Source organism: Elgaria multicarinata, chromosome 14 (genome assembly GCF_023053635.1).
Source record: "Elgaria multicarinata webbii isolate HBS135686 ecotype San Diego chromosome 14, rElgMul1.1.pri, whole genome shotgun sequence".
Taxonomy (NCBI): Eukaryota; Metazoa; Chordata; class Lepidosauria; order Squamata; family Anguidae; genus Elgaria; species Elgaria multicarinata.
In genome coordinates, this window is record NC_086184.1 from 17,735,883 (window position 1) to 17,763,014 (window position 27,132).

The following is a 27,132-nucleotide window of genomic DNA, read 5'->3' on the forward strand; positions in this document are numbered from 1 at the left end:
CAAGGAATGTAAAGACATTGGGATAAGTGAACAGGCAAAGAGATTTTGGGGTGTCAGTGTAAGCGGAGGCAAAGGCTCAGGGATAAATGCATTGTTGGGTTTGTAAACTTTTCTTGTATTTCAGAAAGCTCTGTATTGTTTATGTGTATAAAGTGCTTTATAATATTTATTTTGCTTGTTGTGAAACAGATCGTGGCTGTTATCCATACTTTGTAAATAGGAAGCTGATCCTGGGATTGAAGTGAATTGTCTAAGGCCATCTCTTTTCAGTCCATTGGTGAACAGGAATCTGAAGCCATTTCCCGAGGCTAAAGGTCAACTAATATTTTAGCTGTATTTATTAATTTATTACATTTATATCCCGCCTCTTCTCTTCAAGGAACCCAAAGAGGCATGCATAATCCTCCTCCTCTCCATTTTATCCTCACAACAACCCTGTGAGGTAGGTTGGGCTGAGAGTCCGTGACTGGCCCAAAGTCACCCAGTGAGATTCCAGTCAAGTGGGGAATAGAACCCTGATCTCCAGACTCCCGGAACCAACGACTAAGCCTCCTTGGAAGGGATTCTGCCCTGGAAGACCTCCAAGAAATGTTTTAAACCAATCAAACTTTGTATCTATTAAAAGATGTAGATTCCAATGTGCAAGGCGTTTTATGCATGTTGCTCAGTAAAGTTAGGATTCAAAACTCTACTGGCGACATATTAATCGGGTGTTCCTTTGACAATAGATTTCTTTCAGTCCTCCCTCCCTCCCCCACAAAGAAAGATTCCCATGGGCAGCTGGTTGGCCACCGTGTAAACAGAATGCTGGACTAGACTGGATGAACCCTGGGTCTGATCCGGCGTGACTCATGTTCTTAGAGAGCCTTTACAACCCCCTGGCCAGCAGGGGTCGCTGCGGGACTTGAGATTCCCCTCCGGTGGAAAGCCGATTGGAGGGAGGGAAGCAGGGCGGGGCGTCATGAAAGGAGGGGGCGGGGCGAGCGTTGCGGCGCCCCGCCCTCCCTCTCAAGATGGAGCCGTCTCTCCTCCCCCTCCCGTCATGCCCTGCGGCGGCCGGAAGCGGCGGAGGGGGCATCGCGCGGGGGCCGCACCGGAGTCCCACAATCGGCACCGGCTGCGGCGGCTGTGAGCCGGGCGAATGGCGGAGTCCGGGCCGCAGCCCCCGGGGGGCGCCCCGAGCCGCCACGAGAAGAGCCTGGGGCTGCTCACCACCAAGTTCGTGTCGCTGCTGCAGGAGGCCAAGGACGGCGTGCTCGACCTCAAGCTGGTGAGGAGGAGGAGGAGGAGAGGAGGGATCGGGGCCGGAGGAGGAGGAGGAAGGGCCTGTTTTCTCCTCAGGCTGGGTCGGGCCCCCGGCTGGCCCCTTCAAGGAGCGGCGATCCTTCGCCTCTTAGGCAAGCGAGAGGGGCCAGGATCGGTCTCACGGCGTGTGGGGCAGGATCAGGCCCTGCGAGGCGGCCGTGCTCAGCATCTCTCCCTGCCCGACCCCTCTTGCGGCGGAGGGAGTCCCCGGTGCCGGCTCTTTCTTCCCCTATCGTAGGGGAGCACCCCCCAGTCGGTTAAATACAGTTTCCCCCTAACCTTTCAGTTGTGTCGGACTACAACTCCCACCAATCCATAGTTGTGGATGGTAGGGGTTGTAATCTATCCGGGGGGGGCAGCCCCAGTCAATTAAATACAGTTTATTCCCAATCTTTCAGATGCGGTGGACTACAACTCCCACCGTCCACAGCTGGAGGGCGGTTGGGTTTGGGGGAGGTTGATTAAATAGGTCATGCTGGGGATCTGGCTGTCCTGGATGAGTAGTTTCTCTCTGTCCTCCCTTCGGATGGGTGAACGTTGGGGGCAGCCCCATTTAAGGGGTCTAGCTTTCCCCCTGGCTGTTGTCTTCTGCCTCCCTCCAGCCGGCAGGAGCAGCTTTTTTTCTCTTTCACCCTGCACCAGTGAAGCATTTTTCAGGAAGCATGCCCTGCTATGGCTCAGGGTCCACCGAACAGGGAGATACAGTGGATTCGCATGACAAAAGGATCCCCTGGGTGTGTGTGTGTGTGTGTGTGTCGGAGCTGTAGACCAAACTTGTCTGTCTGTCTACATCTTAGTTGCAGGTGCAATTGACTTAAACCCGAAATACAGAACTTCAGAAGTTCCAAGGGCTTCTACTTTACCGCAACAGCCGTATCTATGTGAAAGGGACTGCAGGTGTTCTTGGTTTTGCCCGGAATGCTTAACCTTAACTGAAGTCTTCACTCCATTCCGCTGCAATGCAGGGAGCTCTTTAAACAAAAAACAAAAAACCACCCTACTCTGCAGTTAAAAATTCTTTGTAGCAGTGCGATAGGCCATGCCCAGGACACAACATGGAGAATCTAGAGCTGAACAGTGGGCAGGAAGAAGCTTCGGATGCCTGTGAACCACAGGCTGCTTTTTAGCAAAGCATTGGCGAGGTGTTGCTGAATTCACACGCGGTGTCTTCTGTGAGCCAGGGCAATCTGAGGGCCTTTGTTCCAGAAAGGAGTAACAGTGGGAAGGCTTGAACATTCCTGCTGGATTCCTGCCTCAGGTGGTTGGAGATGGCTTGACAGCACAGTCTTATGTATGTTTGCTCAGAACTAAGTCCCCCTGGGCTCAGTGGAACTTGCTCTCAGGTAAGTGTGCATAGGATTGCAGTCTCATGGAGACAACCCTTATACTTTGTTCGCTCCAGAGGGGTAGACACATTGCTCCTTTCTCAGTAAGAACACTAAGTCTTTTGGCACCTAAGGAAACTCCTGTACACATCTACCTGGGAGTAAGCTGCATTGAACTCAGCAGGGCTTACTTCTGAGTAGCCATGCATAGGGTTGTGCTCTGAACTAATTTATTGTGGCATGAGCTTTTGTGGATCAAAGCCTGCTTCCTCAGATGCATGAAATTGTCACATATTTATACACCCAAAGTTAAGTGGCGCAAGAGATTGTGGTGAGTGATGCAGTACTGCCATGCAGTGCTACAAATGAAAACAGAATCTGATCAAATGAAAACAAGGTCCAAGAGGCATAGTTCTGGTCCGCTCTTGACTGACGACTGCTGGGGATGAATTGGCATAGCAAGATCAATAGTCATCATCAAACCCTGGAAGAGCAACAGTTCCTTTCTGTAGGGAATTATCTGCTCCTGTGGTTTGTTGAGGCGAAGTTCTGTAGCAGCAGACTTGGTAATGAAAGCAAAGTTGGCAACTTCACATCAGAGCCATCCTTTTTTACTTCTTTTTCGGAGCACAGCATCCTTAAGGTTTACCACAGAAGGCCCTGGAAGGTTTGAGTCTGGCCAATAATCGAGGTGGTTCAGCAGGATGGATGCCTTCAAGAAGTTCACAAGAAGGGTGTGATAATGATATCTCCCTCTGGCTTGTCTCCAGAGTTTGCTGAAAATTGAGACTGGGGGCTGCCGTGGGTGGTAAACACTGATGGAACTCCCCTGCATCTGTTCGACTGTAGCTCCGTGTGGGAGCTCATGATTTGCATGCAGAAGATCCCAGGTTAACCTCCAGTTAAAAGGATCATAGAATAGTTGAGCTGGAAGGGGCCTATAAGGTCATCGAATCCAACCCCCTGCTCAGTGCAGGAATCTACGTTAACTCATGCCTGGCAGGTAGCTGTCCAACTGCATGTTGATGGTCTCTAGTGTGGGATTGTACTGGGCCAGACAGACGAATAGCCTGGACTTGTTCAAAGGCAGCCTCCTTTACTGCAGGGGTGGGCTGAAGGTAGTTCTCCAGGTGTTTTGGACTTCATCTCCCAGAAGCCCCTACCAGCATGGCTTGATGGTCAGGAATGCTGGGAGTGGCCCCAAACATCTGGAGATCTACCCTCCACCCAGCCCTGCTTTATTGTAGTTTTGCTGGTTGCCTTCACAACATCCTGTAGCTATGAGCTCTGTTGGAGTATTGATGTACTGGGCGAAGTTATTACTAGTACTCTTTATTCCTCTTGTCAGTTTCAGTTTATGACTTTAAGCTGTTGTATTCTGAGAGGATGACTTAGTTTTTCCTATTAACATGACTGTTGTGAACAACTGATGAATAGACCCTTTGAAGTCATGGATGGGAAGCCACCTTATGTGTTACAGAACTTGATTTCACATTATTATGTTTATATCCTGTCCTTCCTCCAAAGAGCTCAGAGGGGTCTATAGAGTTCTCTCCCAACCTCCCAACGGTATGTTAGGCTGAGTGTGAATGTTTGTGTGTGAGAGAGAGAGTGACAGAGAGAAAGAGACTGGTCCAAGGCCAGTTCATGAGGTTCATGGCTGAGTGGAAATTTGAACTTGGGTCACCCCAGTCCTGATCTAACCACTGCACCACACTGTCTCTCTTTCTGTGTAGTGTGTGGATTGTGTGCTCTCAAAAGCTGAGAAATTACTGCTGCACTCTGGCTGAGGTTCGCACACTTCATCTGCTGTGAGATCAGACAGTCCTGAGGGCCAGCTGGAGCCAGGGCTAGGAGAAGGAGCAATGTTTGAACTTGGAGTCGTCGTCCCCGCCCGAACACAAAAAATGCACATTTTCAAACACAGAGAAATTGCACTTTTACCCCCATGCAGCCCAAATGCACGCTTTTCCCACTGCGGCTAACAGGAAACTGCAGTTTGGGCAAGGGAGGAGGGGGACGTGCATTTTTGGAAGTACGCACTTGCACGGGTGCAGGGTTTTTGGAAGTGGGCGCTTGCACAAGTGGGTGCTTTTGAACGTGAACGCGAGCTCTGGCAATTGCGAACATTTCCTGAGAATTTTGCTCCAGCTCACGTTCGCGGTTCCGAACAGGAAGTGTTTGCATGTTATGCAAACAGGAATGAAATTCTCATGCACCCCATCTCAAAACTCTCAGGTCAGCAAGCGTGGGCCCACTTTGTATGTTACACTTCTGGAATTTAAGAACGCCAGAGGCTTAATTGATTATTTCTCTCCCAACCTCAAGACAATAAAAACAAGAGACCTGCCATGTTCCTGTATGTCAGTGGTGGGAAACATGTACCCCCTCCCCCAAAGTCCTAGCCAGTGGTGAAGAATGCTGGGAGTTGCTGTCCACATGTTCCCCGTTCCTGCTCTGTGTAACGAACAGAAAGGCTGGAGGCAGCTTTTTGCTTTGTAATATTTTATTTATTTATTTATTTATTACATTTTTATACCGCCCAATAGCCGAAGCTCTCTGGGCGGTTCACAAAAATTAAAACCATAATAAAACAACCAACAGGTTAAAAGCACAAATACAAAATACAGTATAAAAAGCACAACCAGGATAAAAACCACGCAGCAAAATTGATATAAGATTAAAATACAGAGTTAAAACAGTATAATTTAAATTTAAGTTAAAATTAAGTGTTAAAACTACTGAGAGAATAAAAAGGTCTTCAGCTGGCGACGGAAGGAGTACAGTGTAGACGCCAGGCGGACCTCTCTGGGGAGCTCATTCCACAACCGGGGTGCCACCGTGGAGAAAGCCCTCCTCCTAGTAGCCACCTGCCTCACTTCCTTTGGCAGGGGCTCACGGAGAAGGGCCCCTGTAGATGATCTTAAGGTCCGGGCAGGTACATATGGGAGGAGGCGTTCCTTCAAATAACCTGGTCCCAAACCTTTAGGGCTTTAAATGTCAATACCAGCACTTTGAATCGGGCCCGGATCTGGACTGGCAGCCAATGAGTTGTAAAAGGACTGGCGTAATGTGATCTCGCCGGCCAGTCCTGATATTATATTTATGGGTGGGGTAGACCATAACGGTGCATTTGAAGTGATGCAAAACCTTTCTTTCTTCCTTTTGCTACCCGCACAGGCAGCGGACACCCTGGCGGTGCGGCAGAAACGGCGCATTTATGACATTACGAATGTCCTCGAGGGCATTGGGCTGATCGAGAAGAAGTCCAAGAACAGCATTCAGTGGAAGTGAGTGGCTGGTACTTGTGACGTAGGACAGAGATCCTGAAACCAGGCTCCCTTCTTAGTAGCGCGTTGGCTGCGCTTGCACTCTCAGGCCTGCAGATGCCGCCTGTCCCCGCCTCTGTGTGTCACACTTTGAGCAGGTGGCCTTTGAGCGGCTGGCGACGTGAATGTGGTGCTGGGGGACTCCTGTTCCCCTCCACTCAGTGGCCTTTAGCATGAGAACATCAGAAATGCCGAGGTTCCATCCAGTCCAGCACTCTGTTCACACGGTGGCCAACCAGCTGTCGACCAGGGACCCACAAAGTAGGATGTGGTGCGACAGCGCCCTCCCACCCATGTTCCCCAGCAGCTGGTGCATATATGCATACTGCCTCTGATACTGGAAGTAGCACATAACCATCCGGGCTAGTAGTCATCGACAGCCTTCTCCGCCAGGAATTTATCCCACCCCCTTTTAAAGTCATCCAAATAGCTTGTGTGGTAGTGAATTCCATGATTTAACTATGCGCTGCGTGAAGAAGTTCTTTCGTCTGTCCTGAATCTCCCTCTGATCAGCTTCATGGGATGTCCCCGGGGTCTAGTATTTTGAGAGAGGGAGGAAAGTGTCTCCCTATCCGCATTCTCCACACCATGCATAATTTTGTACACTATCACTATGAAAAAACCTCCTTTTTTCCAAGCTAAACAAACCCAGCTGTTGTAACTTTCCTTCACAGTTGCCCTTTTCTGCACTTTTTCCAGCTGTATAATATCTTTTTTTTTAGGTGTGGTGACCAGAACTGTACACAGTATTCTAACTGTGGTCGCCCCATAGGTTTCTATGAAGGCAGTATGATACTAGCAGCCTCTGGGAGCCTCAGGGCTCCATCTCGTCACCTTTGCCTTTTCACTGTGAAACTGTTGGGGGAAGGGTTGTGATCCCCCAGAGATTTGGGCTATGTGGTCTTCAAAACAGGTAGGCCAGTGGACCCTTTTGGAATGTTGAGAGAGGGAGTCATGGGCACTCTCACAAAATGGCTGCTATGGGGTATGTGTGTGCTGGGCTTTCCCATTTATAAAACAGCTACCATGGTGGGCATGGCTGGCCACACCATACTCATTTCCCAGAAGGCGAGCTGGTGAGGCTAAAAGAATCCCCCGCCCTCGAGGATCTAAGTGGAAGGTAGTGGAACGGTCTGAACTCAACAGTACAAAGCCATTCTTTTGAACCCAAATCAAGATGGCACTGGAGGGCAGCACTTCACTTTGCAGCAAGCCAAACTCCTGTATTTCTTTTAAAAATCTTAAGAAATCAAGTGAATTAGGTAGCCTGGGAGGTGCCAAGATAGATGCCTGCAGGCACCATGTTGGAGACCTCAGGTCACCTTAGGTGGGACTGAGGTGTACAAATTCACAGAGGAGAAGGCTATGAGTAGCTACTAGTCCTGATGACTATACGCTACCATGCTCCCCAGCAACTGGTATACATAGGCATCTTGCCTCTGATACTAGAGGTAGCTAGTATCAGAGGCAAGATGCCTATGTATACCAGTTGCTGGGGAGCATGGGTGGGAGGGTGCTGTTGCACTCGTGTCCTGCTTGTGGGTCTCCCTTGGGTGGGCCACTATGTGAACAGAATGTTGGACTAGATGGACCCTTGATCTGATCCAGCGGGGCTCTTCTTAGGTTCAGTATGCTGATGAGACGTAGCTCCATCTTGTATTTCCATCGCCACGATCCTAAGGAGGCTGCAGAAGTCTTGAATAGATTCCTGGAGGCAGCTCAGTGTTGGATGAGAGCTAACAAACTGAAGCTTAACCCAGATAAGATGCAGGCCCTGTGGATGGAGAGTTGGCCAAGTCGGGTGGCTGGCAGGGTTGGCGCTGCTAATAGTGAATGCAGTCGCCGCCCTCCTGAAAGATGAAGTACCCAACTTGGAGGTTCTCCCGGACTTGGCGTTAGTGACAGAAGGGCAAGTGAAGCTACCACACAAAGAGCCATGCCAGATCAGACCAAGGGTCCATCTCCTCCAGCATTGTGTCCCCACAGTGGCCAACCTGTGGCCTGTAGGACACATGAGCACAATCACACCCTCCCACTTGTGTTCCCTACCAACAGGTGCTACCTCTGATACTGGAGGTAGTGTGTAGCCATGAGGACTAGTAGCGTTGTGCCGTTGACCGGGTGTACTTTTTATCAGCTTTGACTGATGTTCCAGTTGTGCCCCTGTCTGGAGAAAGCAGACCTTGCCATCGTCCTCCACGTGCTAGTTATAGTCACAGGGCACTGCTGTGATGCGCTCTGTGTTGGAGAGAGACGCCAGATGCATTTCTCTTTGGAGGGTCTTGGACTTGAAGCGGAAGAGCGCAAGATTTGGCTCCTAGCACGACTGGGCAGTCCTTTGCGTTGTGTGCCTCACATGCTCAGGCCCCCTTCTTGGTAAACTCTGTGGGATCTACACTACTGCTTTGAAAGCGCCTTGAAACCTGTATAGGCAGTGTATCCTGGGCCCCAACAGTTGTCAAAACTGTTATAAAGCTCTTTAAAGCAGTAGTGTTGATCCCCCCTCTGAAAGAGGCCGCCCCCATGGCTCTGTTTCCCATGCCTCCTCTCCTTCCCTTCAGAGGTGTGGGCCCCGGCTGCAACACCCGTGAAATTGCCCACAAGTTGATCGAGCTGAAGGCAGAGATTGAGGATTTGGAGCAGCGGGAGCGAGACCTGGAGCAACAGAAGATGTGGGTGCAGCAGAGCATCAAAAACGTCACCGACGACGTACAGAACAGCCGATATCCTTTGAGTGCGCCGCGGCCCTCTTTCTCTTCCCCCGCCCCTTTGGCTTAGAGGCCTGCATTCTCCCCTCTGTTGCTGCCTCCCCCAACCAGGTGTCCTCCAGGCATTTTGACACTACAGCTCCATCTTCCCCAGCCAGCAAGGCTGCATCCTTCCTCTTAGATGTCCTTTTCCTTGAACTTTACCATATCCCTTCTTTGAAGTCTTTTCTTCCCCTTATTTGGTGTTTGCGAAACTGACCGTGTCAGTTTCATAAGCAAACCTGTCAGTTCTAGAAAGGCCTCTTTTATACGGATACACCCTCGGGGAGAAAAAACGCACACATTTTAAGCGGCAGCCTCCGTAGCGAAGCCTGGGAATGAGCCATTGGGGCTGTTCGCACAACACGCTAACCCACACTCAGCGGCTGAACCTGGCTTGTTAGCGAACCATAGGTTGTTTGCTGAACCGTGGGTTAGCGTGTTGCCTGAACCCATGGCATTTTCTACAGGGTGCCTTAACCATGCAGTGTGGCTTCCTAACCACCCTGAACAACCCTACAACAAACCACGGGTTTTCAAGGGTTTGAGACTAATAAGCCATGCTGCATGGTTAACGAGACACCCTGCAGAAAATGTCCTGGGTTCAGACAACACGCGAACCCACGTTTCAACAAACAGCCTACACTCAACCACTGATTGTGGATTAATGTGTTTGGCGAACCCAGTCATTGATTTTAGCTTCTTGCAACTTCTGAGACATCTTGAAGCATTCCTTCTTATTTCTTTGGTTGAATGATCTCGCTGCTTCTGGGCACGGCTTGGCTTTTCTCTTAACGTCCGGAACGTTGGCCTACGTGACTGATGAGGACCTCTGCAAATGCTTTCCAGGTGAGGATGGAGCGGCATCTTCTGGCTGGGGTCCCCACCTGTTTGACGTAACTCTTTCCTCCGCTGCCCCCCTAACCTGGCAGATTCTTCTGGAAAGGATTTGGGTTCCCCAGAAGAACTTGCTTTTCATTTCCAAGCGAATGGAGAGGGGAATATGGGAGATCCCAATAATTGGAGGATCAGTTTGGGGCACAAAAGGGAAATGAGTGTGTGTGTGTGTGGGGGGGGAACTTGGCTTGCAGTGGCCCCTGCTCTGTTCTGAACCGAGCTTAGTGGATGCTGTGTTTGTGCTCTCGTTCCAGGCGACACGTTGCTAGCCATCCGAGCCCCGTCGGGTACTCAGCTAGAGGTCCCTGTCCCCGAGGTAGGTGGCGCACGTGGGTAGCGAAAGAGGGAACGCTGGGGGATTTTTTGCTGTAGCCCTAGATCAGAGGTCTGCAGCCTGGTACCCCCCGGATATTGCTGGGACTGCTCTCCCATCGGGACTGACCTTGGTCAAGCCGGCTGGCTTCCGATGGGAGTTGGAGTGAAACATCTGGGCAGCCACAGGTTCCTTGCAGCTAGGGAGGCGCAGCTGAAAATCCTACTTTAAAATCTAGCACCTCTATTTAAAAGGACCTTACACAGCAGGGCTGGAGAAAATGGCTGCCTGAAACCTGGGGGCGCTGCTCCACCAGGAGAAATCGTCCAGAAAGTGGACTATTGCCTCCCCGAAGTGTGACTGGGTTGGAGCTGGTTTTCAGTCTCGACAAGTTGTGAAGGAGTTCTGTCTCTCCCTGGGGTGGAGTGGGGCGTTCCCTGGGGCGGGGTGGAGAGGACGGGGACCCCCTTTTAAAAGAGCTGCATTACTTAGCGCCACTGTCTCTCTCTCTCCGTAGGGCTTGAACGGCCAGAAGAAATACCAGATCCACCTGAAAAGTACAAGCGGCCCAATTGACGTCCTGCTGGTCAATAAAGATGCCTGGAGCTCTCCTCCGGTGGTCCTTCCCGTCCCGCCCCCTGAAGACCTCATCCAGTGTCAGCCGGTCACTCCCTCTAAGCCCCAGAGGCCGCCCGTCGCCCATTCCCAGGAGGCCTCCGTTCCTAGCGCGACCCCGCCTGCCGCCCCCGCCCTCAACAGCACGCAGGACCACATCTCTGCTGCGCAGGAAACAACCAGCTCCGCAGGTGAGCCGGAGAGGAGCTCCTCCCTAACCTCTCCCCAGGCCAGCCCGCTCGCCGACTTAAGGAGAGCCAGCTGGCCTTGCTGCCTCTTCCTTCCATGCGAGAGCTTTGGATGGCGGTGGCCCTGGAGGTGCGGAACCTCATCCCAGCCGAGGTTAGGAAGCCTCGCATCTTTTCCCCAACGGCTGTAAAAACCTTCTCACTTAACGAAGCCTTTAAGAGAGGATTTATTTCCCCCTCTGCTCTTTCATGTATGTGGTGGGGTTTTTTTTTTGGTTTGTTTCTTTTGCTGTAAACTATTCTGAGCTTGTAGGAAAGCGGTGTAAGCACATTTTTAAGAAAACGGATCAGCTGGTGAACTGCAGGGTACTTAGGCCTCAGACTGGAATGATACGTTTACAGAGGTCCGTACCAGTTTTAACAAGCCGTCCACCGCCACATTCTGCACCGGTTGGTGCTGTTCAGATATAGCTGGGGTGGCTAAGGTAGAGGAAGGCTGCATTCGATCCCCAACCATGGTCAGTCTCGTCAGGCATCCCAAAAGGCTGCTCCTTTCCTCTTTTCTGACAACACAAATGCACCAGAAAGTGACAGGATTGTGTGCGTGCGTTGGAGGGAGGCAGGGCCTGCCTAAGACAAATATTTACTTTGCATCCTACACTCTGTGTGTACGTTTTTCTTCTTCTTGAGGCCTGGGCTGCGGTCTTCCACTCCTTGAGCCGCATTCCAGGAGTAAGAAGTTCACGCAGTGGGTTGTTTGCTTTGTCTGAAACGCTTCGACGTGACACCCGCCCCGATGAAGTGTTTACAGTTTGCGGGAGAATGCTCTGGTTTCTGAGATACTGGACTGTAATGAAAAATACAGCTACAGTTTTAAATTGTGTATGCTTTTTTAAAAAAAAAAGTCTGATATTCGACATGAAGGCTTGGTTCTCCCCAATTAAATCTGCATCTGGGCTCAAGAGTTGGGAGATTGTGTAACGGGATGCTCTTCCATACCAGACAACAGGCAGGCTGGGGAGAAGGGTTCTTGCCTAGGTTTCTCCATGACTGGCTAGTTTTCTGTGTGCAGGGGATGTCGTCTCCTTGAACGGGAGTGCGTTCCGTTATGTGAGCCTCCCTTTCCCACCCTCAAGCTGTCATCTAGCATGATACAGGCCAGCCAGAGGTTTGCCAGCTGTGTGAGATCCAGGCCATAATGGTGTGCGTAGCGAGTAAGGGAAACTGATCATTCAGCATGAAGACGACAGCGATCGCTCTGGAAGATGGAGATCTCCCCTACATGCCTTGCGGGGGGAGAGTACTGAGTTCAGGGCACACATGCATCTGCTTACTCAGACTTGCTGAATGCAACCTAGTCGCAAGATCTCTGTGCCCCATCATAAGAGGAAAGCGGTCACCTCGGGAGTTGGAAGGATCATGTAAATCATGCCCCTAAGCAGTCGCTGGGTGGTCGCCTGTGGCGAGTAAGAGCTGTCTTCTGGTGACCAGGCAGTGATTTTTGACAGGAGCGGGATCTCTTTTCATGCGCTCGTGATATTTCCGAGGCTGGAAGAGTGCAGGTTGGCATTCGTGCACCCCAGGGACTGCCCTGAGAGGTCTGCCGGATGAGTGCCGTCCACTGGTCGGCGGCTCATGCAGGGTAGAATCCATGCGATGTTTCAAAATGGCTGTTCTCTGTGCTTCTGTCCCTCCCTGCTTTGCAGACAGTGGCATCTCAGCGGCAGAGTCGAAAAGCAGCGGGGCGTTGGACCCCCTCACGCCCTCGACGGCGCCCGCTAGCCCTCCTGCTGGGCTGGACACGCAGCCCCTCCAGTCCTCCGCCCTCCTAGACAGCAGCTCCGTCCTGCCCAGCCCCTCCACCTCCTTTGAGCCAATCAAGCCCGATCCCACAGAAAGTGAGTCTTCTTTTGTTCTCGGCTTTGGGGGGGTGTCTTAATTCTAGCTTTCTGAAACCGGGGTGCCGAGCTCTTCTTTCAAAACCGTGTGCGTTGCCTGTTGGTTTTTTTTGAAGGGGTTGTCTTCCCCCTTGAACAAGCCGTGCCGCCCAGGTTCACACAACACAAGAAGCTGCACCCGGGTGTGTAAGTCGGTTAAAGGCACCCAGCACACCCTGCCAATTTAAACAAGCCATCATGGCTCAGTTAAGCCACGGTGGCTTGTTTGATCCTGCTGCTATTCTCCCCTAGCTGATCAGCCAAGGTAGCTGCTGCCCAAGATTTGGACGAGTTGTTGCATGGCAGCTCCTCATTCCCCCAGAGCAGAGGGGAAGACAAAATGGCGGCCTGCTTCTTCCGGGATTCTAAAACAGGAGCGCGGAGACCTCTTTCACACGTGCTCCTTCATCGAGGTCCATGTGGATCCATTCTCTCCCTTGCGATAAGATCGCAGCTTCCCTTGACCTGGTGCCTTCCAGATGTTTTGGCCTACATATAACTTTGAGCATTTCTGGCCCTTGACCATGCTGCCTGGGGCTGATGGGAGTTGAAGTCCAAAACCATCTGGAAGGCAGCAGTTTAGAGGAGACTGGAGTAAAGTGATCATCAGCTCTTGTATACTGAAGCTATTTATGTGGTTCACCTATGACGCTGCAACTGAAACTGGGATGGCACCTTAGCGTTTTGAACTCCCAGAAGCACCCTCGGAATCTGATTACGAGGGACTTCAGTTTTCTGCAAACGAGAAAATCAAGATTCTGAAACTTCACCGTGATTGGAATACATTACAGGAATTGGCACAGTGGCTTAAATGTTTGATCGACTGAATGGGCTCCATTCATTCGATGAGCCACAAACTCCATTCAGTGTCTGCCTGAGTGGAAAAACCTTTCTCTAGGTTATCTGTGTTGGCTGGGGGGGATGATGGGAGTTGTGCTCTCCAGATGAAGTGGACCACGGAGTTGGGGAAGGTCACTCCTTCCCCAAACTGCAACATAAGGCAGCAGTGCGGAGGAAAGTGAGATTGGATTTCTAGGATATTGCGGGGAGTGATTTTGAGAGGAGATTTATATCTGGTTTTATGCCAGTTCAGTGTTCTTGTCTTCTCAGAAGGAATCTAGCGACTGTAGGGGCCAGGGCAGGGGAAATGAGATTCTCTGCCGGTCCTTCGCCACCCAGGATTCTCTGTGGTGTGGGGATGGATACTAAACCACAGACTGGTTTAGACAGAATGCAAAACCATAATTATCGCAGTGAATACAAGCCTGGGTTTTCCTTCATTCCAGCGCAGCTGTGAGAAGTTTGGAAGCATCTGGCTTAAACTAACAGTGGTTCATTTGTTTGACAAATAATATACCTGTGGTCAGTCAACATCTGGAGGGTCACAGTTCCCATTGTTTTAGATCATTGGTCATAAGGGCTGGGGCTGTTGGGAGATGAAGTTCAGCACCATTGCAGGGCTGCAGGCTCCCCACCCCCAGCAACAGCTGCTGTCAGATCCTGTCTTATCCTGAATTGTTCCAATACAAACTGTAGTTTAAATTAACCACAGTTCTTGGTTTAGATGCAGCAACAACAAACTGTGGTTAGTTTAAACCAGGTAGCTGACGTTTCCGATCTCCTCCTCCTGGGTGTTTGCTTGAACTTGGTAGTGCTAAACTAGTGCTAAACTAAGCCTACTTCTTGTTCATAGGGTATGTATGTGCCTAATAGAAGAAGCTTTTATAACTGAATTGGCTAGCAGGTGTGGCCTTTTGCCTGATACTATGCCACGCTTCCATGGAACATGGGAAACTGATGATGATGGCAAGGCTACCCAAGCAGGGGTGAGCAAACCATATCGGTTTCACCATTTCAGGAGCAGCATGAAAGCCAGAATTGTCTCTTCTTATTTTTCAGTACTGGAACTTCCCAAAGAGCTTTCGGAGATGTTCGATCCAAGCAGAGGTGCGTTGTTGGAAGTCCCTTGAGTGGAACCATGTTTTCTTCTGCTGGCTCGGTTCTGCTTGGTTTCCATGTGTCTCCGCCATGTGCTCGGGGGGGTGTGTGTGGGGGCTGGCTGGCAGAAGCCATTACTGTGTGGCGGTTTGGAGAGAGCATGTTGTCTCATGGCAAGAGTGGCCTCTGCTGGAGACTTGTGGAATAGCAGCTCATGCGAGCGCATTTGTGCGGTGGTCGTGATGCTACCTACACCGAACCTAGGGTGTCTGTGGCGCGCTGTTTATCATGCGCAGTATTATTTGCTGTGTTGGTGGGTGGCGTTTCTTTATAAGCAGTTGTTCTCCTAATCTCCTTTGATCCTTGATCCTCCAGAATGTAACTGTGACCTCCCCGCTGCTAACACAAGAGCGGGCAGACGCTCTGGAGAGAGGAGGCCTGTCTTGACTCACGTGGCTCTGTTTCACGCAGCAAACTTAGCAGTGGCTTTTTAGTTTCATTTTTACGTCCGTAAATGGTGCGCCCCTGCTAGAGTTTGAAGTGGCACTGATTGTTTGCCCCGAAATGAGTTTCAAATGCTTTCTCATGTTGAAAACAACAGCTCGCACAGGAAGAGATGTCCCAGCTTAGATTTATGCCTGCTGTCAGGGCTGGCGTCAAGGGTAGGCATGGTTGGGCACCTGTGAAGGGCTCACAGCTCTGCAGGGGGCCCCTGGCAAGAACTCCTAAGAGGGGCTCCTTTTCTTCCCCATTGCAACCTGCTTGTTCACTTGCCTCTTCCTCTGGCCCAGACCGGGGGGGGGGGGGTGAGACGAAGGAGCAATAAACGCCAATGCCTCCCTACTCTCTGCCTCTCCGTCCGTCAAGCAAGCAAAAGCTAGCAATGACGAGAGGAAGGCTGAGAAGCCATAGCTGCTGGTGACAGGGATGGTGAGAAGGCAAAGTCATGGAGAGAGGGGCCCCATGGAGGAGACCTTGTCTAGGAGCCCTCCAAAACCTGGTGCTGGCACTGCCTGCTGTGCTAGCTTTCTGCTTGCAGGGTTGGTGGGTTGTTGTTTTTTTGAATGTTAGGGGAGCTTTTAAAAATGTGATTTTCTGCACACAACGCCACTGGAGTGCTTCCGTCTCTCCCACTTCTTCATTGTGCTGCCTGTGTAGGCCAGGCTCCGTGTCAGGGCAGGAAGCAGCGGCTAAAAATGAATCGGCACTGCCCTTTGTCAGCTGCTCCTTTCTGATGCTGCTCCTTTCGGACGTTCATCCTGCAAAGCCTATCCTGTCGGTTGTATGTGGTTGAGGCCTCTGGCCGTGCCGTGGATGAATGACACGGGGAGAGCAAGGCTGCAGCCCGGGGAGCCAAACCCAGTGTGTTTTCTCACATCTCCTCCTCTTTCCCTACAGAATGCATGAATTCTGAGCTGCTCGAAGAACTCATGTCCTCTGAAGGTAAGGCTCCGCTCTTGCTACTTTCCAGTTTTGGGGACAGGATACGGGTTGGGCAAGGGCCATGGCTAGAAAACCAGGGTGTTGCAGGTTGCGGCGCTCTGCTTGCACTGAAAGTAACGGAATGGGCGAAGACTCTAGCTTGTGGGTTGGGACCGGATCGAAGGTGGGTTGCCCTATGGAACGAAACATAGCTTCGTTCTGCCTGCGTTTAGAAACAGCAAAGAAAGTTAGCCAGAGGACACGCTTCCGTGCTACACATTTTTATCCTGGTTCTGCTTGACTGTCATGGATCCTCTCCTGACTCTGCAGTTTTTTGGGTGAGGGTACCTATGAGAGCTGGGAGAGTTTTCCCTGGTCACCTGCTGCTGCGTTTCAGAGATGGAGCAGCCAGTCCAGGGACAAGACCGTGCCTCTTTCGGGAAGGAGATCTTCCTGGCAATAATCAAATTTTAGTTGGCAAGCAACGTTGGTTGACTTCCGCTTATCTATTGCAACATCAAAACTGGCTTCTGTGTTCCATGTTTAATGGTGAATCTTCATGGTCAAACTTCACTATATGGGAGGTCTGTGGTTGGATCTCGTAATTTAGTTTACTCTGGGTACAAATGCGGGGTGGGTGGGATTTGAATCAGGCATTTGCAACATGTGCTCCCCCTTCTCCCCCCTTGCATCAACATCCCCCTTCCCCCAGCCCCACCTACACAAACAAGCTGGTTTTAGTGGCAGAGTGGCCAGCGTATAGGCACAATGTGCAGCCGGGCTAACCATACTTCTTCCCATGTGTGTATGTGTGTGTGTGGCAGTGTTCGCACCTTTGCTTCGCCTCTCCCCGCCCCCTGGAGACCACGACTACATCTACAACCTGGACGAGAGCGAAGGGGTGTGCGACCTTTTCGACGTGCCGATCCTCAACCTCTGACTCCGGGAGTCTGGACGGACTTTGGGATACCGATTTTTTAAAACCAACCCACCAACCTGTCTCGGGGGAAATCCCCGTCCCTCTGTTGCCGGATTCCTTTTCTGCCAGCGCTTGAGTGACACACACCGAGCTGGTGTGGTCTAGACTGTAAACCAAGCGGGATGGTCTTCACCAGCCTCTTCCTTCCCACGATGCACCAGCGGCGTTCCCCTGGTTTATCCCGCTCCATCGCAGCTGTCCTTTCACTGGATCCTGGGCCTCCTTCTCAAGGAAGCCTGCTATCGGATCTTCTCGAACGGCAAAAGAGCTTCCTCGCGTCCACGAGCCCTCCTGGGGCTTCCTTGCACTGCTGGAGGCACTTTGCATCTTTTTGAAAGGAAGAAGAGAGTTGGACTGCAGCCAAATCATCTCGGGGGGGGCGGAGGGAGAAGCTAGTGTCGGCCCGCCTTTTTAAGCCTGCCTGTGTCATTCAGACGGCCCGTGCGTCCCCTCCTCTCTCTTTCTCTCTAGCAACTTACACACGCTTTTGACGCGAGGGATGGGGGAGAGGTGAAAGCGATGAGGGCATTTCAGCAAATCCATGGATTATTGGTTTTATTGCCCGCAGAGGTGCTTAGAAGCCACATGTCGCGCTCCGGTCCCCTCCCCGTCTCGGCGACCGCCCAGGCACACGTGAAGCACACGATGCCCAACTCCTCTCCTCCAGCCTTCTAGGTTGAAAGCGAAAACAAACAAGGTGCCAGTTTTGCACAGTCACTTTCCTCCAAAGAGTCGGGATTGAGAAACAGATTGTCCCAAACTTGCGGGGCTGCCGGTTGCATGGAGTTGCCCATCCTGTTCGTGCGGCTCGACTTGTCTCCGGAGTCCTGCACACGACACGTCCTTCCTGCTTTCTAATAGCAAGCGTTGTTTGCCTCCCCTCGGCCCTTTCCTTCCGGGCCCTTCGTAACCCGGGGCAGGAGAGACCCCCCCCCCCCCCGTGCCACCTTTGCACTTCTCTTGATCCCCGCCTCCTTTCTGCCCTCCAGCCTGTGCTTGTCTTTTATCGGATGCCAATACCTAACTTGCGCCCTCTGGCCGTTAACCTTTGCACATTTCACGGCCCCAGAAGGTGAGCGGCTGGTGCGGGGGGGGCGGGGAGGTTCAGCCTGAAGGTGGAGCGGTCTTGCATCCCAACCCTAACCGTGCTGCTTGTCTGAACGCCTGATTTCCATGGGATTTGGTGACAAGCATGCTTAAGGCTGCAGGTGGGTTCACATGAACTGGCACCTTGGAGCCACCCATATAAGCAGGGGATGCTTGTCATGGGGGTGTGGGATGCCTGGCCAGGGCGAGCTGATCTGAGTTATTCCTGAGCCTGGCAAAGGATACTTGAATACATTCTCCAGTTCAGCGGTAGGCAGCCTACTCTCTAGAGGGTTTAGACTGCAGCTTCCGTCATTGCTCACTACTGGCTGCGGTTTTTGGGATTAGTAGTCCAAAACAACCAGAGGGCAGCAAGCCAAATATCCCTGCTCAAGTTCCTTTGGGTGGGCAATGGGGGCCATAATTCCTTCCCATTGCCTCCAGCATGGGAGCTCATGCCTAGAACAGCATCTGATGTCCTCCCTGGGCAAATTCCTGGGCTTCTCTAGCACCGGCTATACACAGACACCTCCAGGAAGCCAGAGGGCTTCCCCCGCTTGCTCTTTAGCCTTGGTCCCCTGGCCTCTGCGTGTGGTCAGGAGCGGCCTTGTTGAGCGGCTGCCCCTTCCTCACCTTTGCGGTCTGCCTGTCACCCTCTGTTCAGTGACGTCCCACAGAAGATAAAGAGAGGAAATGTACAATGGGGGGGAAATTGATTCGTATATAAAGATTATTTTTATACTTTTCTTGCAACAAGAGACTTGCCTGTAATATTTGTACAGTTGTTTTTTTCCTGAGTGAATAAACAGAACCTTTCCAAAAGTTAGTCTCCCGTCAGCCAGTTGGAACAAGCCCTTTCATGCACTGCACACACACAGCTGATGCTGCAAGGCGGCCATCTTGCAATGCTGCATTAAGGAATTTGACCATCAGATGTTCCAAGGCGGGGGAACGTCTGTCTACCAAAGCAGCAGGACCTGCTTATTTTTGTTTCTTTTTCAAGTCGTCTCAGCCAGTCCCAGATTAGCCTATGAAATGCGTGAAGACGTCGGCCTGAATAAATTCTTAAAATGTTAACAGGAAATTCTAGAGATTTCCACACCTCTATTTTTAAGTGCTTGAGCAAAGGTGCTGCTAGAGCTATGACATCTTGGTGTTTGGTTTTTTTTTTGCCTAATGCCATAATCCAGCGGTCGTGATGCCAGAACAAAAGGGAAGCAAACTACTTTTGCGTGTGTATCCCCTACGCATGGGTTCACCCCTGCAAGAGTCCGTGTGCCGTTCCTGGTGAGGTAGAGGGAAGAGCAGGCGCCCTAATTTCTGCAATGCCCCTCAGAGCCATGGAGGTGGAGAAAGCAGCCAGAAAAGATGGGCGTCGGGAAGGCAGCTCCTAGAGGCTTAGCTTCCAGCTGTAGGACTGTTTCTCCTGCTTTTCTACCCTGTATTCACTCCACCTTTTCAGGTTTCTAACCTAACGCTGATGCATAGTTGTAAGGCCAGCTTTTGTGGCAGGCGACCCGGGCAACCTGGGAGGGCAAGCTGTGATGGTGGTGGAAATCACACCTGTTGCAGGCTATCTACTCAACAGCTGAAGCAAGTAGCCCAAATGTTCATCTTAATTTATAAAGCCACTGACCAGGTGTGTGTATGTCTCCACCCGGCAGTGAAAAGACTACATTGTAGGCACCAGGTAAGCCTCTTTAGTTCTAAGTGAAATTTCTTTTGCACCAGGCTCTGTCTGGTTGGTGGATCTTGGGCTTCTAGTAAAAAACAAAGTAGATCCCATAAACTTGAAATCTTGGATTGAATGCAGCCAACACAGAGCTCGATGGAGTAATGGGCCTTGAACATGGTGGGTCTTCATTGCTGAAAAAAACTTTAAAATTTACAGGCCACTTTATAGAGCAGAGGGCTGGTCACAAAGTAGTGTTCCACAATCACAAAAATAAATTCATTCAAGTAAACCTAACTCTGCAGCACCAAAAAGTGTTTTCATCTCTTGGAAAGGAGTTTGGCCTTTTGGGGAAAGGTGTTTCACAACCCTGGGAGCCAACACTGAAAAGGTCCTGCTCTTGGTCAGGGTTTGGCATTGAAGGGGATTTACAAAGAGAGGGGCCACTAGGGACCCCCTCTACCAGCTGCTGCTCCGCATCTTTACTGTCTCCGTCTGTTCACGGCCCCCGTCCAAGTGAGTGAACAAGAAGATGCAGTAACACTCTCCCTGCATTCACCTGCTGGGTGGGCTCAGGGGGTCCCTGCCTATTTTCCCTCAGGCAAACTGGCAACTGTTACGGTGGAGATCATAGAATCATAGAATAGCAGAGTTGGAAGGGGCCTACAAGGCCAACCCCCTGCTCAATGCAGGAATCCAACCTAAAGCATCCCTGACAGATGGTTGTCCAGCTGCCTCTAGTGTGGGAAGAGCCCACAACTTCACCAGGCAACTGATTCCATTGTCGTACTGCTCCAACAGTCAGGAAGTTTTTCCTGATGTCCAGCTGGAATCTGGCTTCCTTTAACTTGAGCCCGTTATTCCCTGTCCTGCACTCTGGGAGGATCTCGAAGAGATCCTGGCCCTCCTCTGTGTGACAACCTTTTAAGTATTTGAAGAGCGCTATCATGTCTCCCCTCAATCTTCTCTTCTCTAGGCTAAACATGCCCAGTTCTTTCAGTCTCTCTTCATAGGGCTTTGTATCCAGACCCCTGATCATCCTGGTTGCCCTCCTCTGAACACGCTCCAGCTTCTTGAATTGTGGAGCCCAGAACTGGACGCAATACTCTAGATGAGGCCTAACCAGGGCCGAATAGAGAGGAACCAGGACCTCACGTGATTTGGAAGCTATACTTCTATTAATGCAGCCCAAAATAGCATTGACCTTTCTTGCAGCCATATCGCACTGTTGGCTCATATTCAGCTTGTGATCTACAACAATTCCAAGATCCTTCTCGTTTGTGGCATTGCTACAGATAATCACATGGCCTTGGACTCCCACTCCTATCACCCCTGACCATTGGCTAGACTGGCTGAGGCTAATGGGGTTTGGAGTCCAGCACCTTCCAGAGCGCCTCCGGTTCCCCACCCCTGAAAAACAGCACCCCGGCAGCAGGCCTCGCCTAGGAAGAAGAAGCATGGTGACCGTGGGCAAGTCGCCCATTACGCGGAACGCTCGCCGCCTGCGCCGTTTCGGTTTTGTAGCTAGCCTCCCGTGCCCCGTTGAACGCCCACAAACTCAGCGCCCCGGGACCCTTTGTGGGTCGGGGGCGAAGCGCGACCCCTGGCGCCAGCTGCCGTCGGAGGGACCCAGCACCGTCCCGCTTCGAGGCGAGCGAGGGCGTTGGAGAGGAAAGGAGCCGAGCCGACGGGCTTCCCAGGCCTGAGGGCACGGTGATGGGCGGCGCGGCGCCGGCCGAAGGCGCACAGACCAGCGCTGGGTGGATCCGGCCTTCCTGGCCCTCCCCAGAGGCGGGGACGCTCGTCTTCCGCCTCTGCACCCTTCGCGGTGAGGGGGGTGGAGGGAGAGCCGAGCCGAGCCACCGCCCCGGAACTACCGAGGGCTCCGCAGGAGGAGGAGGAGGACGCCCAACGCAGCGAGCGCCCGGATCTTATCCTCCAAGAAGGCCGACGGCTTGCAGAAGCGCGGCGGCGGCCGAGCCGGGACTCATGCTGCCCGGGTGCTGAGCGCTTCTTCCCCGCGTGGGCTGCGTGCCTTCTTTCGGGCCGCCGCCGCCGCCCTTCCACTCGCCTGCAGCGCCGATCTATCTCCGCCCCTCGTTTTGGAGAGGGGGGTCGCACCGAGGCAGCCGGATCGAAGAGGGTGAGGAGCCCCCCTGGAACGACGAACGAGGGTTACGGGGCGCGGGGGGTGGGTGGGGAGAGACCAGGGAGAAAGAGATAATTTGGGGAGTTGAATGCAGCCGAACCGGAGCAGAATTTTGGCCGGAACAGAGTAGAGCGTCTCCCGTCCAAAGTTTCAAAAAGAGGGATTTCTTCCCTGGAGCAGCTGGGGAATGTTTCTTCCCTATGACCTAAAATCAAACCAAATAATATTCCTGGCTAATTCCGTGGTATCAATTTGATGCAATACATTATTAGCCATTAAAAAAAAAAGGCTTTCTCTCCTTTTATCCTCATGACAACCCTGTAAGGTTGGCTGGGCTAAGAGTAGTAAGGTTTTTTTGGTTTTGTTTCTGCCAAGTTGTTGAATATGCATGAAAAAATGGAGGGATAGAAATGCAAACTCCTGGTGGTTTCCGTCAGGATATTTATTTATTGATCGCATTTCTATACCGCCCAATAGCCGAAGCTCTCTGGGCAGTTTACAAAAATTAAAACCATATAAACCATTCAAAATTTAAAACAAACAGTATAAAAGCGTAGTATAAAATGCAATATAAAAGCACAACCAAAGCCCTAAGCAAAGGATTGTTTCTTTATTAGCTCATTCTGTCGCTTTACCCCCACAAATAGCACATTGGAAATGCAATCAGCACTGCTTTTGCCTGACAGGTGTTGCCCAGAGTGCAAAAAAAAAAGAAGGGGAAAAAAGACTATAACTCCAAACCTACATTTCTCCAAGCTGCCTGAAGCACCAATTTTTAGGTGGAAAGGAGGGATATAAATTGAATAAATACCCCAGACTTTGCTCCATCTTTTCTCTGGCTTCTTGCACGCTCTCATGGAGGACAGGCGATGATGCTTGCATAAATGTTGCAGATGCACAGGTCAGAAAGAGGCTGTGGCTGAGTGGTGGAGCACCAACGTTGCATGCAGAAGGTCACAGGTTTGGTCCCTGGTGTGTCCAGGTAGGGCTGGAGAAACTCCTGCCTGAAACTCTGGAAAGCCGCTGCTGCCAATCAGTGTAGACAGTATTGAGCTAGATGGACTACAAGTCTGACTCGCTATAAAGCAGCTTCCTATGCAGCTGTTGCTGCAGGACATGATGTTAGAAAGCTACGGTTTTATCCCAGCGATAAAACGGGAGGATTGCTCTTGTGGCCTTCCTTCCATGCGATCCGTCCCCCGGCTACGCTAGGGTGGTCTTCTTACCTCCTTGTTCTGTTTCAGGAGCTGCCTGCAGGTGGGAGTGGGAGAGGTGGGACCATGCCGCCCTCCAAGGATGTTGTGAAAATCGCGGTCCAGATGATGGGTGCCATTCCCCAGCTCATAGAACTCAACCAGGTGAGTGCTTTGCATCCTTGCCATTCTCTGCCATGTTCTAGGAATGGGTGCCCGGCTTAACTGTTACATGACGTACTCCCTAGAAAGTAGGACCACAGTCAGATTTGGATCTCTTATATCAGGGATGGGTTGGGAACATCCGGCCCAGGGGCCAAAACTACCCCTCCAAAGGGCCATGTGCTTCCAGCTTTTGGGCCTTCTAAAGGGTTGAAATCCCTCTCCCTGAGGCTTAGTTACTGGCAGGAAGACCTTTAAGATAAAAAGAACTGGACTTCTTTGTGTTTTAACCACACCCCTTTGCCTTTGGCTCCACCCACTGGAATGTACCTCCCCCTGCATACACACACAGCTTTTACAAATTGGAATCCATCCCTCAAGTTTCCTACCTCTGCCTTATGGAGTGAAAATGATCGGTTTCATTTCTTCCCAATGTGGAATGTTCTCAAGCCATCTCCCCAAGTATCAGCATGCTGTTTGCTTTTGATTACAGGCCAAGCCGTTGTCTGCGGTTGTGAAAGAGGTTTGCGATGCGTGAGTAACTCTTACTTTTTGCCTTCGCTTTGAAACGGAGAAACCCAGAGATCATTCCAAAGGCTTTTTTTCTAGATAGAAAGTAGCACCCAGTAAATATTTGCAGGAATCTCTCATAGGGTTTGTTCAGATGACACGTTAAGCCATGTTTAGGCCCCTAACCCTTTTGCAGCAAACGGTTAGCAAGTGTGTTCAAACCGTGGTTATGTAGCCACCATGGCTTGCTTTCTTTGGTTTTCTATGATACACACAAGTGTCATAACCAGGCATCTATTTAGAAGAGGCATTCCCTCTTCTAAGAGGTGGTGGGATGCATCTTAAGATTAATCAGGGCAGCTTTTAGTTGAATTAAAAGGTTTTCATTAATTAAATGTTGTAGCCCTAAAAAGGCCCTCTTTGGTCAGACTTCCCTTGTTTTCATAGAATCATAGAATAGCAGAGTTGGAAGGGGCCTACAAGGCCATCGAGTCCAACGCCCTGCTCAATGCAGGAATCCACCCTAAAGCATCCCTGACAGATGGTTGTCCAGCTGCCTCTTGAATGCCTCTAGTGTGGGAGAGCCCACAACCTCCCTAGGTAGCTGATTCCATTGTTGCACTGCTCTAACAGTCAGGAAGTTTTTCCTGATGTCCAGCCGGAATCTGGCTTCCTTTAACTTGAGCCCGTTATTCCGTGTCCTGCACTCTGGGAGGAATGGGCAATGGGCTTGTTCAGAAAACATATCAGCCATGTTTAGGCTGCTAACCCTTTTGCAGCAAATGGTTAGTGAGTGTGTTTAAACCATGGTTATGTAGCCATCATGGTTAGGAATGGTTTATCTGACATGCTAAGTCATGGTTCACCCAACACACTGAGCCATAATGTTTAGCTCACAATGCTTAAGCACCATGAGCAGGGTGCTTATTAAGAACAGGGTCGGTATAGAATTTATTCTGCCTCTTGCCAGCAAGAGACTCTTGGCATCCAATCTCTTTCTTGTACTGTGGGATGGGATTATGCCTTTTGGGCCTGACCGTGTTGCCTGCAGGGTGATGCCTTCTGTGATTCCTGCCATGGCAGACCTCTGATTGGTTGACTCTAATATAGGTGGAACCTGAATAATTCAGACCGCTATGCTTTGCAATATGTGGATGGCCAGCAAGCGTACATCACGGAGTCGGTGAGTGCACGTTTGGTATATCATCTAGACCATCCTTGTACTTTAAGCACTCGCCTGCTCGCCTTAGGCGATCAGGAGTTGCATGCAGGTGAATGAGCGCTGGCAGAGGAGGGATGGAGCACTCTGCCCTTCCTCTGTGCTCAGCATAGAAATATAGTTTTGTCCCACCAGTTCCCAGCAAAGTATTCATTTATGAGTTGTTTTTGCAGGCTAGTAACTTTTATGGGCTTATTTACAAGTCCGATCTAGAGAATCTTCTTTAAAAAGCTGTTCCCTTTTGGCTGATTTTGTGCGCTGTGCTGGATGCAGGGTTTTGAGCGTGTCATCATTTTCTTGTCTTGATCTGCTAGAATCGTGGCGAGATTAAGAACGGAAGCATCCTGCAACTGACCACTGCTCCGGTAGGTTCTGCCATAGAATTGTAAGACCAGAAGGTTGCCAAGTCCACCTTCACACATTTGCCCTGACATTTGAACTATATAATCCAGATCCGAAAAAAGGCCATCTTTGCACCCCTTTCTCCATACTAGGTGTTCTCCTTGCTTCATACTAGATGCTTTGTCATCCTCAGGAACAGGGGTGGAAGCAAATTCCCACGTGGTGGGCAAGTAACTTCCGTTTGTCCATTTGCACTGTCTGTTGGTTTGCTTACCTGGCTCTTCAGCCAAAATGAGAGACATGAAAGCTGGTAGCCTTAATATAGGGTGCTACACGTTGTTTTTACTTTGCAATTGCCCTGCCTTCTTTGTGGAATCTTACGGGAGTCCAAGTTTCATCTTCTGTTCGTAACCCTCCCATGTTTTCCCATCACTTCTTCCAACTTTCTTAACCACAGAAAATCCATTAAGAATAGCAGCTAGCTTCTGTCTCCATTTCCTGTTTAGATCAACACTCTCTGACTTTCTATTTTTGTCTTTTGCTTATGGCTCCGGACAGATTTCGCACCTTTTATTCTCATCATTTTTGGTCTTACTGGTTAGTCTCATAAGGAATTAGAAAGTAGGGGAAAAGGCGTTAGAAAGTAACACTATCTTTTGGGGAGGGCGGAGTTAATTTTATGACGAGCGTTTAGTTTTTTACTTTCATACTGCTGTCTGTTTTACTGTTTGAATGTGTTCACTTTTGCTGGTTCTTTTTTTAAAAAAATGTTATGATGTCTTCATATCATTTGATGAATTTCCTTCGCTGATTTTATTGTAAGCCGCTTTGGTTGTCCTCCCAAAAAGCAGGGTGCAAATATTAAACTTTTGTACCACTGAACTATTTCACAGAATGCATTTTTAAAAATGTATATGGTTTTGGTAGTAGCAGGGGAGGCAAAGGGCTTCTTACATGAGGCTTTTTACTGAGGCTTCTGTTTCCAAATTCTTTGTGGGATTAAGGTTGGCTCTTTTACATGTGTTTTCCCCCCCTGGGATTTTTCTTTTATTTCCTTTCTATATGTTTTATTATGCTTGTAGTGGTAAACCTCTGTGCCTCTGGTATCTTTGAGATGTTAGTGCTTTTTTATTAACTAAAAAATGTAAAAATATTGCCTCTGAACGCAGAGGGTATCAGGGTCCATTGCATAGTATTTTATGCTTGTTGTTCCCTGCCTTGATCTAATCAGAGGCGGGTAAGAAATAAATTATTATTATTATTATTGTTATTTGCATAGACCTGTCTTCCAATGAATTTGAGTGTCTCCTTTTAAAACTAAGCCAGGGAGTAGGCAGATTTCAGTCTAGCAGAATCTATTTTGCTTTTTACTAGACCACTGGGGTCTACCAACCAAAGCCAGACACAAAATGGTGTCAGAGGAAGAATTGATTATCTATCATCAGTGGTATCTACCATACATTGGGATATATACAGATTGACATGAGAGTTGCCGGAGTCCAGGGATTCTAACACAGGTCTCTAAAACTGGCCAGCAGAGATAAACAAAGACCTGTCAAAAGCACACAATTAGTATTCCTATTTTACAGATGTGGAACACTGAGGCTGAAAGATAAGCATAGAGCACAAGGCCAGCTACGGCAGACCTTTTCCCCCACTTAGAATTTTAGTTGATGTTGTTTAAAGTATTGGGAGAACTGCTGTGAATCACCTAGAGATCATGAGTAGATCCCAAACTACCTTCTTCCCAGTGTTGATTTAAGCTCTTGCAAAGCTCCTTGGGTAGAGCTCCTTTAGAGTTCTG

At 50.3% G+C, this 27,132-nt stretch overlaps 2 protein-coding genes across 2 annotated transcripts in view; both read left to right on the forward strand.

The window, feature by feature from the left end:
• Positions 1–1,091: 1,091 nt before the first annotated feature.
• E2F4 (E2F transcription factor 4) lies at positions 1,092–18,903 on the forward strand. The gene is made up of 10 exons (XM_063141006.1): positions 1,092–1,270; positions 5,811–5,920; positions 8,521–8,682; positions 9,512–9,555; positions 9,858–9,919; positions 10,434–10,722; positions 12,426–12,617; positions 14,556–14,603; positions 15,993–16,037; positions 16,841–18,903. Exons 1-10 carry the CDS (start codon positions 1,142–1,144, stop codon positions 16,954–16,956), a joined length of 1,197 nt encoding a protein of 398 aa, XP_062997076.1. The 5' UTR covers positions 1,092–1,141; the 3' UTR covers positions 16,957–18,903.
• Positions 18,904–21,690: 2,787 nt separating this feature from the next.
• Positions 21,691–27,132, forward strand: part of ELMO3 (engulfment and cell motility 3) — a 30,023-nt gene continuing 24,581 nt past the window's right edge. Inside the window, exons 1-5 of the mRNA XM_063140939.1 lie at positions 21,691–21,896; positions 23,147–23,260; positions 23,751–23,791; positions 24,878–24,950; positions 25,301–25,351. Of these exons, the coding sequence (XP_062997009.1) occupies positions 23,183–23,260; positions 23,751–23,791; positions 24,878–24,950; positions 25,301–25,351 (243 nt within the window). The 5' untranslated portion in view covers positions 21,691–21,896; positions 23,147–23,182. The remainder of the gene's footprint in view (positions 21,897–23,146; positions 23,261–23,750; positions 23,792–24,877; positions 24,951–25,300; positions 25,352–27,132) is intronic.